At 33.9% G+C, this 19,640-nt stretch overlaps 1 protein-coding gene across 1 annotated transcript; it reads right to left on the bottom strand.

The window, feature by feature from the left end:
- Window positions 1-5,520: 5,520 nt before the first annotated feature.
- LOC129963414 (uncharacterized) lies at window positions 5,521-18,971 on the bottom strand. The gene is made up of 10 exons (XM_056077769.1): window positions 18,885-18,971; window positions 17,644-17,784; window positions 15,192-15,332; window positions 14,046-14,442; window positions 10,890-11,152; window positions 8,769-8,926; window positions 7,639-7,810; window positions 6,863-7,037; window positions 6,638-6,789; window positions 5,521-5,659 (listed from the first exon to the last, which is right to left on the bottom strand). Exons 1-10 carry the CDS (start codon window positions 18,931-18,933, stop codon window positions 5,598-5,600), a joined length of 1,710 nt encoding a protein of 569 aa, XP_055933744.1. The 5' UTR covers window positions 18,934-18,971; the 3' UTR covers window positions 5,521-5,597.
- Between the last annotated feature and the right edge of the window lie 669 nt (window positions 18,972-19,640).

Here is a 19,640-nt window from a genome sequence, read left to right as displayed (position 1 = left end):
GAGATGATTTTTGTGAACATATTATAAAAATTTGAAAGAAGAAAATAACTCGAAAAAACAACTAAATTGTTCACACAAAGCGATAAAAAAGGAATAGAAACTAATTATTATTAAAGATTATAAACAAATTTGTCCTTTCAGCAAAAAAAAAAAAAAATGTAAATGTCTTAAAACAAGAAATATTTTTTAGGCGAAGTGAAAGAATAATAATATATATTAATCAAAAAATCTAATTGAAGACATTTTTGTTTGAAAGGATATTATTGCTTAAAATATAGGTATTTTATTAAATAACAAATCAGTTAAACCTTAGAACGCATATTTTTAACAAACCGATCAAAAATATTGAAATGGAAACAATTTAATAAAAAAAAATCTATGGCACAACAAAAATACAAATGCAGTGCAAATAGTACTTCAAATATAAGTTATCGCAAATGCAAATTAATAAAATACATGTCAATGGATTATATATTATGGAGGAAGTATGCATTTCATACTTTCAAATTAATTATATTAAGATTTTTGATACATAAGAGAGCCAAAAATGAAACTTTCAGGCATGGAAACGAAATAGAAAAAAAATATATGGCTTATTTTGCATAATGACAGTCGATTTCTGTACATGAAATAATTCTAATAAGCATTATACTAGCAAGACAAAAAATTTGTATTTATTTTTCTTATATATATATAATATTACTGAATTTTTTATGAAATTTTATTTGCAACGAAATAAGTACAAGAATACTGTAAGATTGTGACTGAAGTAGAGCATTGACATAGTTAATTGCAACTGACTCGCTACGTCGTCTTGCATGGCGAGTCAGAGGCGGCTCTATCAATATTAGGTTTCGTTATCACGAAGTGGTAGAAGCACCGTATTGGTTCGTGAATAAGTTATTTTGCCGTTTCTGTTCTTTCATAGAAAGTGTAAACTGATGTATCCTAAATGGTGATTAAGATACGACGAATACAGTAAATAAAGCATATTTCTCTGCTGTGGTGGCTGAAAGACGTACGACAAGAACAGTAAAAATAATTTGGTGCCTGAAAGTAGACATACGATCGCAAAGGGTTGAAATTGTCTTATTGATTTGTGTTAGAATTTATAAAAATAAATCTGAGGGAAATGAAGGCTTCAATTTACTGTCAAATTTAATACATTTTTGAGTTGGCGAGTAAAATTCCTTCCTCTCATCATGCATAGCATGTTATTGCTTTTTGGTATACCAAGTGAGTGTTTGTTATACTCGGTAAAATTCGATCAATAGTGTACTTTTAGCTCCTGCGAGATTATGGTTCGCTTCCTAGAGGATGACTGTTTCTAAAAGTAACTTATATAGTTTGCTGAGATTTGGAATTGCATAGGCAAATAGGCATGTGAAAGGCAAATTGGCAAGATAAAATTAGATATGTTTTGCTACAAAAATTAAGCAGGTCTAAAAGTTTAGTGATATATATAAATGCCAAATTTCATTAAATTAGATCAATATGTCTAGAGCTTTCATAAGCAAACGCACAGTTGTTAAAATGAATTTCATGAAACAAGCTTCGCCAAAGATAGATAAATTATATATATATATATATATATATATATATATATATATATATATATATATTGCATTCATAGAGCCATTCTCTTCGCCATACTCATTATCTTTTCGAGGCCTGTTTTTTCGACTTTTACTGAATAAACGTTATTTTCTATCCTATGTTTTCTGATAATTTTTCATCAGCTTAATGCGTATTTTCCTTGTTCTAAATTTATCTTTCAAATTTGACAACGCTCTCTGCGAATATCGGTACTGATGTTACAGCGATGTTTTCTGGTTTCCATTTTTGTTTTTCTTAAAAATCTTTAAAACTCCCTAATTGCAAATTCCCACACATTGCACGCTTATATCGAATTATTGAATATAAAATTAATTACATTTTCATGCTTTTTTTTCAAGCTTTAATATGTTTGCTAAAATGTATTGTAAACCACTTTTTCGTTCTCAGTTAATTTACTACTCCCTAGATCATCAAATCCTCATGTTACCAACATGAAAATAAACTTTTAATAATGTGCTTTCACTTAAATAAAAATATATAGTTGAAATACCATTTCAACTATATATTTAATTAATTTTTACAGTTTCCAACCGTTCGCCAACTCCCTATGTTTTTGCGATTTTCCCCAACTAAACGTCTTTTGAGACGCCATGTTGTATGGTGATGCCTAATCCTCTTGATGCCTATCGTCACCCCTCTGAATTTGTCGGTCGAATTTGGCAACACAATGTTATATAACTTGAATGCTTACAATATATATTTATAGCAAATTCATTTACAGTTGTCTTAATAATCTTAATAAAATTGTCATGACGAAGAACGCCTGCATACCACTAGCGTTCAATAATTACGAAATATTAATTTTTGGAAAGAATTTAGAATTTTTTCGGGATCTATCGTGTCATCACTGGCGAGTTTTTTTTGGAGGAAAGGGGGTGGAGTCGATTAATCACTGGCAAGCGGTTAATAATATCCACAATTGAACTTGCTCTTTAGACACATTACCGTCAGTTTGATTCAACTCAAAATTTGACTGATGTCTGTACTAGAGATGTTAAATCTATGTTCCGAATTTTATCTTTCTTGCTATCTTCGTTGTGTAATAATATTAACTTTTAATCTAGCACCGGGGAAGACGAAATTTTTCTGAATGGATTTTCCTGAAGATTTGACAGACAAATTTGGTGAAAACACCGTGTTCCAAATTTCTTCCGTCTAGCTCAAAATATTTGAATTTTCATCACAGACAGACGGATATTTGCCAAAAAGTATTTATCGAAGTCGGGAAGCTCTGAAATGCGTAGATTCGTCGATATTTCGAGTTCGAATTTATTAAAGATTGCTACATTTCATCTTGCTCATACGTGAAAGTAAAATGATAGCACTTGATTAATGGACGTTTTGTTAATGATTGGTACCCAATTATCAAAACTGATTTTCTTTAAAAGTCTATAGAAAATTTGAAAATGTCCACTGCATATAATATCGAAAAGCTCAAAGTCTGAGTAGGAAAAGAATATTTGCAACGTGCTCAATTCACTCACATGCAGAGATTTATTTTTCCTTTCACATAATTCCTGATTTTTAGAAAAACTGGATTAGCGAAGTATCTAATTACACAGATACAAGTATAATTAGGCACTTTGCTTTTCTGTCTTGACTTCTGAATACGTCAAAGCTTCATAGCGTGTCTTGATTGATATTATTTGAACTGATCTTAAATAGTTATGGTATTTCGACAATTAGAATATTCTAGAGAACCTTAAAATCTTTTCAAATATTCATTCAATTTTTCAACCACTTAAAAAGAAACAACGATTTTGTCAATAAAAATTCTTATATTCATTTATAATTGGCATACAATTCTTAGTCGGCGAGAATTTTATTCCAATATAAATCTCACTGCAAAAGAATCGTTGTGTAATTCGAAAAGCGTGATAATCTTCTGCAGAGAAAAAAAAAGGGGCTTAATTTTCGCAATTCTAAGGCAAATTTTTAACTTAAATGCCTCAAAAGACGATTCGTGACTTAGTTGGATTTGAAAGACCATAAGTATTCAATGAAGCGGTAATCACTGCCATCGCCATCCATTAATACCTTTCAAACGAAAGATTCACTCGAAATTTTCAAGCTCCCTTGTGAGTAATCAATGCAAATAAGTGAAATACATCGCGAATAGACTTGCTATTCTCAGTAAGAGAAATTAACAAGCTAGTAAAAGCATGTTAACTCGCATTTGATGACAAGATCTGCACTAATGATAGGTAGTTTTCATTAACAGTTTGTGTAGTGTGAAAAGCAATGATCACTAATTACCGACTCCAGGAGCTGGCAATCAAGCTTACTTTTCGTCACTCTCCAAGTTCAAACAATATTTATGAAAGTTGCATGCGATGGTGAACAGCAGATCTTAAAACCTTTCAGTTACCTCCGTCAGTGACAGGTTTTGCTGTAAAACTGCTTGCAAAATCCTATCGCAAAGTTCCTTTCCTTCATCGACCTGAATTTTTTTTTTTTTTTGCAATTACATCGTATCATTTCGATAAAAATTCATCGGAATTCCAGATATGCCAATCGTGATTTGTTTTGCTATATCAAAATCCAACAGTGAGCTTTTAAATCATTAAATTTCAGTAGCAGTGGACTGGACGTTGCGGAGAATTTTTTTTAACTACGAGGATTGAAGATCAAGGAGTAATTTTAGTCTTCGAAGTTGTTACGTCCCATGTACAGAATGGGAATTTGATACAGTGGAAATAAAAGCGATAGTCCATATCTTTTGGGTTTTTTTTTTGTTTTAATATTTTTGACAGGAATTTGAGGTAGACATGGCAGGTAGTGGGTTCTTTTTTTTATAGAACTACGATTCTATAAGTTATGATTATTGCTTCAAAAAATAACCTGTTAATATGCTTTGGAAACTCATTGTATTAGCCCTTTGTACTCCAGAGGTGACTCAAGATCGCTGGTCAAGAAGTCCATCATTGTGAAAGCAATTTAATTTTAATTGTTGTAAAGGCTTACCTGTACCGTGATAAGAAACTGTTGATTTAATTTTTCGGGTAAATCCAAATTAAACAATATATTTTTTGGAGCAATGAATAAAGATTTGTACTAAGTTGAATTACGACTAATCACTTTTCCAAATGCAAAGGGTTAGTATGCAAGTAATTCAGGAAATTTAATCTAAAATTTTTAGATCAAGCGACTACTTCATTTGACATTACGAGAGAATGTCGATACTCTTTAGAATTCAAGTTGTATCAAAAAGAAATATTACAGCACCCGCTAGTCTCAGTAAAAACTAGCTTCAGTGTTTGCATTAGCTGTAAAGTAGTAACCGACATTTTTTTTTTAATGTTCAAAGTAGGGCATGCTGGGAAAGAGGGTTGAATAATTCCAATAACGGATTCAAGTACGAAATTTATCAAGCTGACATCCGTTCTCTAGAGGATTGATTTTTACCGAGAAAACTTGGCATTATTTAACCTTCATTCTGGATTTCATAGCACTTATCCTTGATTTGTTAACTGGAAACTAGTTTAAATAATTTCCCATGCTTTAAAGGAAAATTTAAAGCTTTTATTGTGGAATTTCATCTGTAGCTGCTATTTTAACTTAAGATGTAGGCTAATAGCTCCTAACATTAACCGTTTCTAATAAAATATTCTCTTTGGGTAAGGAATGAACTTGTATGAATGCGCTTCAAAATCAATTCTAAATTGGTTACGCTGAATGTTTACAATTAACAAGAACTAAATCTACATCTGAAGACGCGCCTTAATAGAAATAAGAATTATATAACTGTTTAAGTTCGTTGCTTGAATGCGCGATGCATTTAAAGCTAAAATTTACTCGGAAACAAACTAAACATTTTGCTATATATAGCTCAATCACAAACTTCTGTAAATTCTTCGAATGAGTGATAAGTCAAATATTTCATTTTAAAGAACAGTCTTCACACAAAAGAATAAAAACTATTAGTTTATTTCCAATTTTAAATGTCCTCGATAAATAACAAAAACAACGATATTAGTTAATCACATGGATCGCATCCAAAACACGAATTTATCACCGGCATGGGGAATCAGTTCCTTGATATCTGAAAGAAAATGCCCATTAGAAAATTAGCAAGTTATGCAATACATTTTTATACAATTCTTCCTATTGCGCATTTTCAAAAGTAAATTATTTGTACTCAAAAGACGATTCACTCACCACTTAATTTAATGCCGCAACTCGAGAGATGACTCACTTCTTTGGCGAGGAAGTCCGATGCGTGGCGATAATTATTATTTCTTTGAAAAACTCAACATTTGAAATCTCGTGTGTAGATTTCAACATTAATAAATTGCGCGAAAATAAAAGTTTCATACGCTAAAATATGGCATAATGTATAATAAATAATTTTAAGTTACAGTCAATAAATTCAAAGAGCCTCGAGTTGCTGTTTCGTCCGCGTCAAAATGGCCTCGAGGGCAAAGTGTTAAAATAACCAATTGCCTTTTGTATATTACAAGAAATACAGTAAACGAAAAATTTACTTAAGATTCATAATACAAGTCAACACAAAATTGCATTATTGAATATTAAAGGATTGTGGACAAATTAAGGAAGGCTATATTAATATTGATCCCCTATTAAACTCCTATTCACTGCAGCCAGATTAAAAAAAAATCCAGCTTTGTGATATTAAGTATACCAATACTGTTCTGGTATCGTTAGTTAAAATCTACGAATTTAAAGCACTCAATTACACGAGTAAAGGTATCTAAAGAGTGTTGAACTTTGTGAAATATCACTTATTGCAATAGTCACTGAAGATGCGAATGTTTGCCAATTTTAAGCAAGAAATTGATACAATTAACTGATAAAGTAAAGATTATATTCATTTGTAATTTATTCTTTTAATTTAAAACAAACAGATTCTCATGAAAAATATTCTACATAATCGAGAATACCGCTTCGATTGTCATATCCCTTCTAATGATCAGATTCTGGAGCTTCTGTACGAAATACAGATTTAAACTGGCAAAAGAACTCAACTACATACTACTAATATTTAATCGGCCATACATACTTCCCGAATACGGAGTAAGACGCTCTGCGTCAACTTTAGCCCTATTACTATTGGAAGCCAAGTGGAGTGTCCAAAACATTCCTTTTTCAGCATCATTGGGAATACCACCAATTGAATAAACTGGATTGTCACGATGGCCATCCAACAAAAATCTGCAAAATAGCAACAAAGATCGTTACATCGGTTTCGAGATTAAATTGCTAATGCACAAGCTTAAAGTCTTACCTGTATTTTGGATTGACTTCTTGTGCAAGTCTCATGACATCCAAGAAGTTGATCCCTTCGGCTACTTGCATTTGGATCATTTGCGATATCTCGGGGGGATAGCCATAGTTCAGAGCATACTGCACGTATATTTTTTTGCGCTTAGAATTTCTTAGTACCTCAAGAGGAGCAAGATCTAAATAAGAAAACATCAGTACAGTAATCGAGGTGAGATAATCCTCTTGCATTGTTCATTTGTGAAAGAGGGTAACCAAACTGCAAATTAAGTTTGGTCACGATTAGTCAAATCTAGAATACGCGAGAAAGCTCCGTTTTATTTTACTGCAAAATTAGCTTCATTCTTGTGAAACAATGAATTAAAAATGCCGAAAGTTAATTATGTCAAAACATTCAGAAGCGTGATTTAGAAATAAACGAGTTCATTTAGTCTTTAAACATAATTTATGTTTTTGCGCTTCCATGTTGCCCGAGCAAGATTCATCATACACCACTTCAATGAAAGAAAATGACGGGAAGTCATTTTTGGTTTATGAATATTGTGATGAAACAAGTTTAAATTATTAATATTTAAAAACCAGAAAGTTCATGGGAGAGTAAGTAATGAAAGGTGATTAATGGTACATTTTTATTTGAACATTTTAGTTTTAAATTACTTACAAGAGCTCAACTGAAAGGTTCCAAATTTACATGAACTGAATACGATTCTGTAATTAACGGGATTTTGTATCCCGTTAACAGAATCTTGCTTGAACAAGAATCAAATCAGAAACCGTTACCTGTACTGTATCGTTGGCCACAGTGGTCATTCATTTGTAGAAAACTTTGACCTGCGAGAACTGGTAATACCAAGTAGGTTGCTAATATGCCACCGAATGAACCGTCTTCCTGCTGTTGCTTCAGTATGAATTCCACGAGGCCTTTCTGGGTGATTTTCATTTCTTGTAGAGCCTGGAATAAAAGTTTTTTTTATAGCTGAATTAAAAAGATTGGGGATCAAATTAAAATGAATACAACTTTGCACTTCGCAGAAAACAAATATTAGAGGCATCCAGACTTTCTAAAGAATTGGCTACTTCGAATATACTGGGGACAGTGGCTTCCAAAATTAGGTGCCCATCTTGGAGATATTCATTTCAATACAGTGAAAGTAAGAAATAAAATTTTGAATAGCAGTTAATCCTGAAAGAATTTTTTTAACAAAGCTCCGTAAAACTACGATAGAAATGCATCCGAAAGGCGATTTAGTCTGCATTTCCAGGAAACTGGAGATTTCTTGAATTTTTAAAGCTAAAGGGACCTTTTGAACAAGAGTAACGATACTGGTTATTCTCAACTAAAATTGCAATTTTGCAAAAGGTGGCCATTGTCTCTACTCTCTACCAACAAAAGAGTATGAAGTAGGAACTTCAAACTGCAAGAAAACTTGTCATCTCTTAGAGAACGTAATCATCGATAACGTTATGCCGGATTCAACCAAATGACAAAAACTGACGACATTTAAGCGTTTGTACACCGTACTTGCGTTCATTTAGAATATAAAATGCAAAACAAGCTTGCTTAACCTACGAAATTGAGTTAGTCGTTTTTAGAGTATAAACCTATTGCATTCTTTATTAGACAAAAAATGATTTACAAATGCTCATAATGTTCTTTATTATTGACGATTGCAATGTATCATAGAAATTGTCATAATTAAAAATCCCAGATGAAAGATCCATTCGAGACGTCGCCTCGAAAAAATAGGCCCAGCATTTCATTAGATATCACCATCTGAAGAGTCAATTTCTATTACGCATAGAAAAAGTGAGTCACGAGGTTTGATGTATTCACTAAAGCGTAACATGCATCACTATTGAATAGGTATCTGCAGCTGCAAGACTGACAAATGTTTTACCAAGAGTCTTACCTGGGCAAGCAAAGCCGCTTCATAAACATTTCCTGGTAGGCTACCGGTGTTCATTCTTTGAATAAACTGTTTTCTAAATCCGTCATACATTGATGCAGCAAGGAAATTCGTATTTCGATGAATGCAAGTAGCAGTCAACAGAGCCAGCGCTTGGATATCTGTTAGAAGATAGAAATGGCTGAAGATCCAAAACAGGCATTTTCAAAGAGTAAAACTAATACATCGACAACAACAGATGTTATCTAAAACTCGAAATCTCCGTCACGAGGCAGCAAATCATTATAAATTTCTACATTTTAATACAACTACGCTAGTAGATGCATTAGGCATCTGCGAGGCATTAGTGATCTGTCGAGTTTAAGGACGATCCCTAGGAATTCAGCCGAGTTAAACTAGGTCATAGATTAGAAGAGAATTCCGGAAGAAATTGATATCCTGGACCAACTGAAAGTGGAAAGCCTAGCAAATGAAGAGTCGGGTTCCCAGGTTTCAGGATATTTGCATTAAAGTGAACATTTCCAATGGCGATTGAAGCAATATTAAAAATTTCTGGAGATTTTGCAAGAAACCACAAAACTGCACATATCTACATTGCCTCGAATTGTAGTTCCCGAGAACAACTGCTAAAGTTCGAAACCGAATATACATCCCCTCCAGGAGTTGAATGGCGTTCAATTATTTTACGGTACTGTCAATATCGACTGTATTATTAACGGGTCAGAAGTCCAGAGTTGATATTGAAGAAGTGTTACAGTAGATTTCTTGCATAGGATGAGAAAAATCTCGGATTAAGCTAGAACCGAAAATGCAACTTGAATAACCTATTAAGTGCCGAGTATACATTAATTATATTGTAAGTTTTATGTTCTTCAGAAACGCGATAAAAATAATTTGCCATTTCAAATACTTTCATCACTATTCACCTTTTGCATTTCTTCGCCGAAAGTGATCAACCACCCCTCATACATCGAGGGTCTTTGTGCCGGAAAAACTGGATTTAATGAAATCTGGTAAAATCTCATTTTATACAAGAAAATTAAGTTTGAGACAAAATAGTCCAGTATAGATTGCACTATTCCCCAAGTAAATTACATTTGAATCTTAAAGTCGCCTTTACCATAAATGGTGCTCATTTACTTAAGCAAGTTACAATAATAAAACGCGTCTCTACATATAGGTCTTCGTTTTAACTTTTTTGTATTTAAAGGAATTTATTCTTGCACAGGAAACGGCGATTCTGAAAGTTTGACGTAATGTATTCGTTAAGCCTTCATTTCGAATATAAGATTGAAGATAGTAAATTTCAGATAATGCGAAAAATCATTGAAATTTTCAGTTAAGAATTTTCTAAATTGGAACGAAATTAAATAGAGGAGCACGATATTCTACCGAATAGCATTATCGAATGCCAAGGTAAATTAAAGTGAGTGTCATGCATGTTGCTTACCCCCCCCCCCCAATCTTCGAATAAGTAAATAGTTTTTGGAATCTACTCGAATGCGTATAATTGCTCAAAAGTGAATTTCGATATCGACCAAGACAAGGAGTCCCACCGTTTCAATTAGGGAAACTATCGCTTTATATTAAAGATATTGCGCAAGATTAGATATTCTACGATGTTGAAATTAATGTGCTCAGGAAGTTGAAGAATAAGCAATAATTTAAAGAGAAGGAAGAATGATATGCGATGTTATACAGTACGTTAAATTTTCAATGCATATTTAAACACTCACGCCGATTTAGAACTGTAGTTTGATGTTTATGCTTTAAGAATTGAAAATATTTCATCGAATATTGGTTTCAAGGCTTATCTAAATGGTATTTTCTAAAGTTTAAAACGTTCAAGTTCACATGTCATACCAATACACACGCGTGCTCTCTATCGAGTAAAGACATAGTATATCGAATTTCAGGTGGATAGTCTACCAACAAAGATTTTGGGCTACGAAACCTTAAACACAGGTGAACCAGTTACTTCACGCCATGCTAACATGCTCACTGCAGTTTAGTTTCCCGCTTTAGTCGAGTTTCCCCAGTCAGCAAGTAACATATTTTCCAAACTCAAGAGGTCCTTTCATTTGTAATCGTTGGGATTAGAACAGGAAGTTGCAAATTACTTACCTATTCTACCCATGGTGGCATTTCTGCTTGTAAATATGTCGTGTAGTTTCCTTGTGTCATCATAAGTAGTAGCATTGTTGATACAGAGAGTCAGATAAACAGATGGGTTAATGAATTCAGCTGATCTATGGGCAGCATCCACACCATTACGCAACGTTTGAACCAAGTTCTCCCCATAAAAGTTCTTAGCATCTTTACAGCTAGCCATAAGAGCATTTATATACAAAGCAAGATTCGTCAGCTTCATAACTTTCGTTCCGTTTCTGAAATAAAATACTAAATTTACATAGAATTTGCAATATTGTTACTACTTATTCTAATATCGCCAGTATTGAATTGGTCACTTAATTTTAAAGGTAGTTTGTTTAAAATTCTGGCACAATAGTTTAAGATTAACCCAATTGCATTTCAAATTTATTAGATTTAACTTTCCACAAATGCGAGTCTTGCGAGAGTGACATTGAAAAGGCATCACTGAGCAATATGCGAGAGTTTATGTAAATTCCAATGAATTGCAGTTAATAAATTCCGAGTTTAACCATGTAAGGCTCCATTCCCCCCCCCAGATATGGATAAAAAATTAGTGTAAGTTAAAGATAAGCAGAAATAAAAGTCATAGATCTCAACTATCACCGTCTGTTCTGAAACTGGAAAGTCTTAACAGTGATCATTTCATGTACAACCAAGATTAAATTGAAAATTGTTCAAGTGGCGTTAATTTTACAAAACCAATTAAAAATCGTAGTCATGAATAAAATTCCATGCAACTTGGGGACGTAATTACCCGACCTCGAATTTAGTGAAAAGAGAAAAGTTATAGAATCATGCACTTCCGAGTCGGGTAAGTCATTCTTTCAGTATACAGTCATAATACAGGTACTGTTTGAGAATTTGACCTTGAAGGAATAGCAATATAGAAAAGCAAGTGTATAGTAAGCGAAAATGGCGGTTACGAGCAAAAAAAAAAATTTTAAAGAGGATTAATCAAATAAGTTTTAAATCGTCCAATTTTTACAAGAATGTGATAGAAGTCTGAAATGTATTTTCCCGACATTGCGAGTGACTAGTGTGAGCACTCTTCAGTGAAGTGAAGACTTTCAGTTTTTTTTTTTAATGTTAAAAGTCTTGCCCTCTTCCTTTGTACAAGTTGAAAAAATGTATACCCCGAAACACCCGATCAAAATTCAAAGGTTTACCAAGAAGATCTATTCATGACAGACTGAGAAAGTTGGGACCAGCGTCTACACAATACCGTAAAGAATACAAAAATAAACGAGAAGTTTTTTTTTTAATCACATGGCTAGAGTAACACGGGGAGTTCGATTTCTAAGTGTCAGAAATTTAGAAAGCAATTCTAAAAGCAGTAGAGCAATAACCCACTAAACACGACACCAGTCTATGCAGACCAGCCGTAAACGATTCCTGGTCGCTTGTATTGTCCATATTTTCTTTCCATGAGTTAACTTCGGACGCCTGGACTGAATAATAAGTGGGCATGCGAATTAAGTTAAGTCAAAGTTCAAAACGTGTGGTCTACAAAAATTTGCGAACTACTTTGAAACAAAGAAAACGGAAGCGGACTGCTCGTGTGTAATCGATGATTCTTTTGGGTCATATTGAGCGTCATTGCCAAGATTCTCTAGTTACTAGGCCAGATCAGCGAGTTTTGAAACACTAGGATTCCAAGCTGATCCTTCATTAATTGCGATGCGTACATCGGTTCGGAACGAGAGGCGAGAGTGACAATTCATGCTATCTAGAATATCCAGACACGATAAAGGTCCGATTAAGCGACATTCAGCCAAGAAAAACTTTATCAAATTCTTCAAAACAGAATACAAATCAATCTTCAGTTTGTTAGAAGCTCAGGTACCATTAGACTACAGTTCGTCTTCCGAGCAGATGGGACAGCGAGCGAATTGGGATACGAAATCAGAACACTACGAATGGGAGAAGACAGGCCTTCGAGTGCAGTTCATCTGAAAGCAAGTGTACAAATAACATCTTGTGCTGAAGACGGAACCATGTTACACGACCGATCTGCCTCGTCTACCGACAGTCAGCCCGAACTGCTCCGCTTGATGGGTTGCGATCTTAGATTTTTATGGCAAAAGAGCCAAAGCTGCCTATGCTGCGCCATTCGCTTGATGACGAATGGCTTAAGTGAAAGGAGGGTGGAGGAGTGAAGTACGCTGGCCTTAAAGTAATAGAAGCACGAGTCCGGGACGTTTCCTTTAGTGGTCAAAACTGGACACCGGAATAAAGACAAGCCTAGAGGAGAATACTACAATCCGTCTCAAAAGCTGGGAATTGACATTTTATCCATGACGAGAAACGGTCCGATGAAGCGCGATTTAAATTCGGAAAAATTTAACTGAGGCACACAATTTTCAGACAAACTGATAACTAAATTGGAATGTCAATACAAAGGATGCATGGTCCTAGTCTTTCGATTGACATCGAGATAACAATTGTTAAGACATTCTCATTAAAATTTAAGATGCTGAATTTGTGTATAGATAAAATGTGCGATTGTATTTGCATTAACGGCTAACGTCAACGATTGACCTTTCGCTAAAGAATCTTGTTGACTCGCGTGGATTCTACAATGATTATAACAAAGCTGGATATAAATTGCTTTTACGTTCAAAATTTTTGCATTCTTCGACTTTCTAACCAGTACCATACGCTCCTTAATCTTAGCTTGTAGACCGAAGCTAGTAGCAATGAAATGCAGAATCGACAATTCTGAATTTCAAAAGCATAGTTTGCTGGTGCGTGTTATTATCGAGTCATGTTTGACATGCGCCCTTAACACATTCTTGTAAATTCCATGCATTTGTTTCGAGTGAATGTTAAAATCATGTACGGCGTTGAGTATGCGATGTAAATCCCGATAACAAGAGTGCACACATTTCGAAAGTTAACCTGCAGTCAATCCATGTCGACTATCCAGCCCTAGGCCGAAAGCTTCCCCAAGATCCGCTTGATGTCTGCAAGATTGAGATCACTTGTTAAAATCAATCGAACAGTTTAAAAGCCAGCACAATTAAAGACCAAGTACGATCCCCAACCTTATGGTTTTCATGGAATTCAGAAACGGAATGCCGGTTAATAAAGGGGAGTTTGTTCAAAATATCTTGAGATAGACTTTACCTGGCAATGTCTAAAGAAAGCTGTACTTCAAGTTGTTTCACCATTAGCAAGTCGGTTTCATTTCTACTGGCCGCCTGTTGCACATTAGAGAGGTATAGAGCAGTTACAGCCCTTGGAGTTTCGTCTCCCCAACCAAAGTCGCCTTTCCTTTGCGAAATAAGCCAAGTTCGAGCCTTGTTGCGCTGATAGGAGTAGTCAGAAGGACGTAAATTTGAATATTCAATCTCAAAAGATGGCTGCACTGCATCAGGAGAGTCGGAAAGATGTGTTGTATGCAATTCTAGTTGAACTGGTAGCTGCCTGGTCGTGGTGGTAGTACGTGGAGTCGATGCGATTGGCGTTGACATACGTGACACCAATGGAAAGATTGAAGTCGAGGAAGGCGATGTGTTGTCACCTATAAAACGCACATTTTTTACAATTCAAGTTTGAAATTTCTAGATTGGAACTTAATATGCCTATGTATTGTCCAACATTAACCACGTTCATAAACTAGTTTATCATTTTGTCCTCAGTTTTAAACTTAACGAATACCATCTCCAATCAACATCTAAATTAGGATGGTACATCTGCACACATTGATTGTTACAAATGTGCTTTAAAGTTCTGAAAAAAAAAACACCACGAGGTTTTCATTCAGATTGAAAGAATTCAGCAACGTACGTTTCAGAATAAAATTCCCTGTGAAGATTTTTTTTCCTACAAGACAAATTTGGTTAAATGCCGAATATTATGAAAATGATATACATGATACAATTTAGCTAGATACGTGGAATACCATGTAGATAAATTTATCCGTAATACCTCCTCGAGGAAGCGTTAAATCAAGAATAAAGATTTCCGCCCAGTATTTTACATGCAAATGCAAGATTATATACATTAGAGTTAAAACATTAACAAAAGCCTGTCCCCTTATAAAGACAGATTTTGATTTCCTAAGCGTTCATACACAGTAACTTAGATCGGGAAGATCTTATGCCCATTTTCTGGGAATTTGGGTGCTACTTTGCAAGAATAGTCATGATTTCTCCAAACACTAGGAAAAAGTAGAACACATGGAATTTTAATGCCAACAAGAATTGCAATATATATTGAATACCAGCCTTCAATCTACCCATTTTGAGAATTGGGCTTCAAAGCACTTACTTTCTTCAGCAGAGCTTGGATTTCCACAGTTCTTTTCATCGGACGAATCTTCACAACTTTCGTAACCATCACATCGTCCGATTAGGGGTATGCAAGGTCCATTGTTGCATTTGAAGTAACTGGAAGGACAGTTGTTGGGATCTGTGGAGAAAATTCGGTTATTAAATTTCCGACATAAAATGTAGCCAGAAGTTCTTAAAGTTTTCCATCTGCATTTTAGATTTAATATGCTTGCAAAAATGAACGAATAATGCGAGTATTATTCTGGAGCAAAATCAATTTATATAATAAATTGAGCCAGGATTAAAGACTCAGTGCATTTAGATTCTCCCAATAAAAATGACGCGCTAGAACTAGGGATTGCAATACCGGAATACCGAATACCGGTATTTTGAACCATTTGTACAATTTTGTAATACCGGTATTCGCAAGTTTAAATACCGGTTTTTCGGTATTTACTAGAAATTTTTTAAAATGGTCTCCACTATATGTTCAGGTATCGCGAACATAGCAATATAGTATACGATTTGTTTTTATGTCTCCCTAACGGACGAAATTAATTAGCTAATGAATGGCTTAATTAATTGCTTAAATCTAAATTAGCGAAACATGGATTATCCCTGAAAGAAAATGTTGTATCCATAATGACTGATGGAGCAACAATTATGAAAAAAGTTGGAAAGTTGATTGGTGCAAATCAGCAGTTGTGGTATGCACATGGAATTCAATTAGGAGTAATAGATGTATTATACCAAAAATATAAAGAATAGAATCCAAATACTGAGGATATAGAAACTACGGATTCCAACTTTGAAAAGAGTAGGAGTGAGATTGATATTGACAATGTAATTGTTGAAGATATTGCTAATGAGGATGAAATATTAACCTATCAAGAATTGCTTCCTATAATTTATGAAGTTCGAAAAATTGTTAAAATATTTAAACGTTCCCCTATAAAAAGGATATATTACTAAAATATATTCTTACTGAAAATAAAACAGAATATATGTTAATATTAGATTCTAAAACAAGTTGGAACAGTTTACTCCTAATGATGGAACGATTTTTGAAACTGAGAAATCCAATCCAAAAAGCAATAATCGACTTAAACCTGTAAATTAATTTTTCAGATAGTGAATTCGGCTTAATATCCAGAACTATATCAGCTCTACTTCTAATAAAACTGACTATTGAGGCATTACGTCGAAGAGATTCTAATTTATTAACAGCTGATACAACAATAAATTTCATGTTGCAGCCACTGAAAGAACAGCACACATTAGTATCTGAAGAATTATATATTACATTCAAAAATCGCATAAAAGAAAGGCATACCGAAATAGAAAATGTCTTATGGTATTTGCATAATTCTAATGATTTTAAAAATGAAAAGAAAAGAACCAATTCAAATATGATTAAGTTAGAGTAAAGTTTCTTAAAAGTTTTTCCCAAAAACCTATCCACATTCAGAATTCGGTTCAATTATCGAAGATTATGATGTCACTACTGTATAGTGAAAAGGAATTGTCTCTTGAACAAAAATTAGAATTAGCGATAAATAAAAAGATTTCAACGAACCAAAATACAATACAGAAATCAGCTATATCCAAAACCATCCGACGAGAAATCGATTTATTTGAAGATGAGGGATTTAGAGGTAAATACTTGGAAAAAGTATATCGCGCATTGCTAACAGTACCACCAACTAACGTAGATGCCGAAAGGGCGTTTTCGATAGCTGGTCATTTTTACACTAAATTACTTTTCAGGCTTAATGATAGTACAATTGTTGCATTATGTTTTTTTAGATCGCATTTCAAAAATTTGTAATAGTACCACAAACTGAATAGTGATATTTACACTTTTTTTGCGATTTAAATAAATAAAATGCTTCTTTACTTTTTTGTGATTCTTTATATACAGTTATAAATTATAAGTTACAAATTATTTTTTGTGATATTTACACTCTAACAAAACTGGCAAATAAAAAAAAACCCCGTGTTTTCTTTCTTTTCCCAAAATTTCTAATACCGGTATTAAAACCGGTATCAAGATTTTAAAAATACCGAATACCGGTATTGAAATTTTGGTCCGGTATTGCAATCCCTAGCTAGAACCAATGAATTGCCTAGATCATGGAAGGACATTTATGCCTTAATTTCCACAAAATTTTAGGAAATGCGATATGTAATGAAAGCTACGAGTGATCGAAAGTTGATCTGCGGAATATGGTAAACAAATCGAAGAGTACATTTTCGAACTAGTCTTTGTCAAAATATCCTTAATTTCATGCTCAGTTAAATCGCGATACAATATGCCAGCAGGGAAGGCGGGAGTTTTATCAAACTATAAACTTCTCAAATTTATACCAACGACATTTTCTTCATTTCCTTACCATGAAATACAAGGATTGTATCTGGAACTGCTCAGACTTTCAAGATTGAATGCGTACCTTTGTTAAATAAGCCCGATTTTTTGCAATATTTTTCGTCTGAACCATCAACGCAGTCTTCCTGAGAGTCGCACCATAATCCTGAATCTATACATCCACCATCTTCGCAAGGGAAGTCGTATACCGAGCACTTTTGAGAACCTAGAAACAGAAAGCAGATTAACTTCATGACACGAATTTACTTGACTTTCCAATTGTACGACACATACCATTTAGAATAATTCCTTCAATAACAGGGCATTTGAGAGTTACGCGTTAAAACGATTTTTTCTTTATTACAAGTTGCCTTTATCGCAATTGTAGATTTAAAAACCAAGTAATTCGAAGCACGTCAGGCACGGCAATGTATAGGTTAAAGAATGCCTTTACTGAGGCGAAGACAATAAACTCTGCATGCTTAAATAATTTGGCAGCTTGTGTGAAAATTGGAGAATGCCTCCGCTTAACGAATACCTAATTACTCAGTTAACTGGATACAATACTACATCTCGTCAGGCATTGAAGCTACAAGCCTCTTAAAATAAAATATCGTAAGATAAAGAGACGGCCGTTTAAAATCATTGCTTCAGACTTCTAGTACCATTTCTAGCTAGAATTTCAATCGAGCTTCACTTTTTAAAAGAAATCGAAGAGTGACTCTTCCACCCATATCAATCCGCTTCTAATCCAGCTCTCAGCACTTCGAATAATTGGCTTTTATGACACTAAAATCAAATTTGAGTGGGTTTACTGATGAGAGAGTGTAATGCACAGAGTTCAAGAAGCACCGATTACAGTCTTGTTAATGCATAGTGGGTTGCATTTTCTACTTTATTTGAAAGCAGCAAGGTAGCTGCCGAGTTTGAACAAAAGCATTTAATTCAACATTCCCCAACACTTTGCATGCTAATACAACACCGTCAAGTTTAGTACTTTCCTGCAATCGGCATTACAGTTAGAAACTTATCTGTAATAGCAGTGAAAATTCAATAGTTCCAACTTGTTTTTCTCAAGATTACAGTCTATTAATACTTTGGACCGTGTGAAGTTAACTTCGGTACCGAAAAAAAAGCACAATTGTCCAAGATGTCAATATTTCCCAGTTTTCTTACCTACTTAAAAGAGGGTAACTCAATCCTTAAAATATCATGTCGATGCTATCCATACAGACTTTCACTCCGGTGGACGAGAGCATAATAATCATTACAGTTTATTAATAAATATAAATAATAGGAAAAAGATGTCAATATGAAACAACTCACCACTGGCGACAGAAACAAAAACAATTATGAAACATATAAGCACCCTCATCTTGAACTTTGGGAATGGGGGGGGGGGGTGGACTTTGTCCAAACTGCAAGTAGTGGAATAGCTACAACGTAATAGTCTTATATATAGTACTAATGATACTAATGATGTGTTATTGAGTTGAGTGAGATGGCGTTGACACGCCAAAATAATTAGCATGTCACCTTGCATGCTAATACATCATGTTTTTGTTATACAAAATTAATTTTAGCTAATACATTATTGTTTCAGTATATAAATTTATAAATTTTGATGATTCTGCTACGCCATTTTCCAAAATCGTTTAAGATCTTGAGCGGTAAGTATATTCGAATTCTTTTTGTGGTTAAGTGGAAAGGGGAAGTTCTTTAGAATTTCCTGTTAAAATATATTTAATTTTGTTTTTTACTCTATCAAAATACCTTTTTCAAATATCTTCTATCAATTATATTTAATTTTCTTTTGACAAATTCAATTATATTTTAATCAAATATATTATTTCCTTTAACACTTTCATCACATGAACTTTATGACTTCTATTGTCTATGACTCTTTCTTCAAGATTGATTCCTTCTAACCATAAAGTTTAAACAGGTGCTACATTGTATATCCATTCTGACTGCAAACTAACTGTATTGTTGGATTAATAAAAATTGGAATCTTATTTAGAAGTCTCCTCATTCTTTCTTTTTTTTTTCTTAGTAAATATCAAGCTTTAAAAAAACCCTGCG

This window comes from Argiope bruennichi, chromosome 3, assembly GCF_947563725.1.
Source record: "Argiope bruennichi chromosome 3, qqArgBrue1.1, whole genome shotgun sequence".
Taxonomy (NCBI): Eukaryota; Metazoa; Arthropoda; class Arachnida; order Araneae; family Araneidae; genus Argiope; species Argiope bruennichi.
The sequence above is the reverse complement of the archived record's forward strand: the minus strand, read 5'-3'. Positions and strand labels throughout refer to the sequence as shown.

Bases quoted from the DNA above. Each gene is read 5' to 3' on its own strand.
- LOC129963414 (XM_056077769.1), bottom strand. From the start codon at position 18,933: ATGAGGGTGCTTATATGTTTCATAATTGTTTTTGTTTCTGTCGCCAGT. The intron at 14,443-15,191 runs GTAAGTGCTTTG...TGCGTTTTATAG, and splicing joins TCCAAGCTCTGCTGAAGAAA to GTGACAACACATCGCCTTCC. The intron at 5,660-6,637 runs GTATGTATGGCC...ATTTTCTTTCAG, and splicing joins TCTTACTCCGTATTCGGGAA to ATATCAAGGAACTGATTCCC.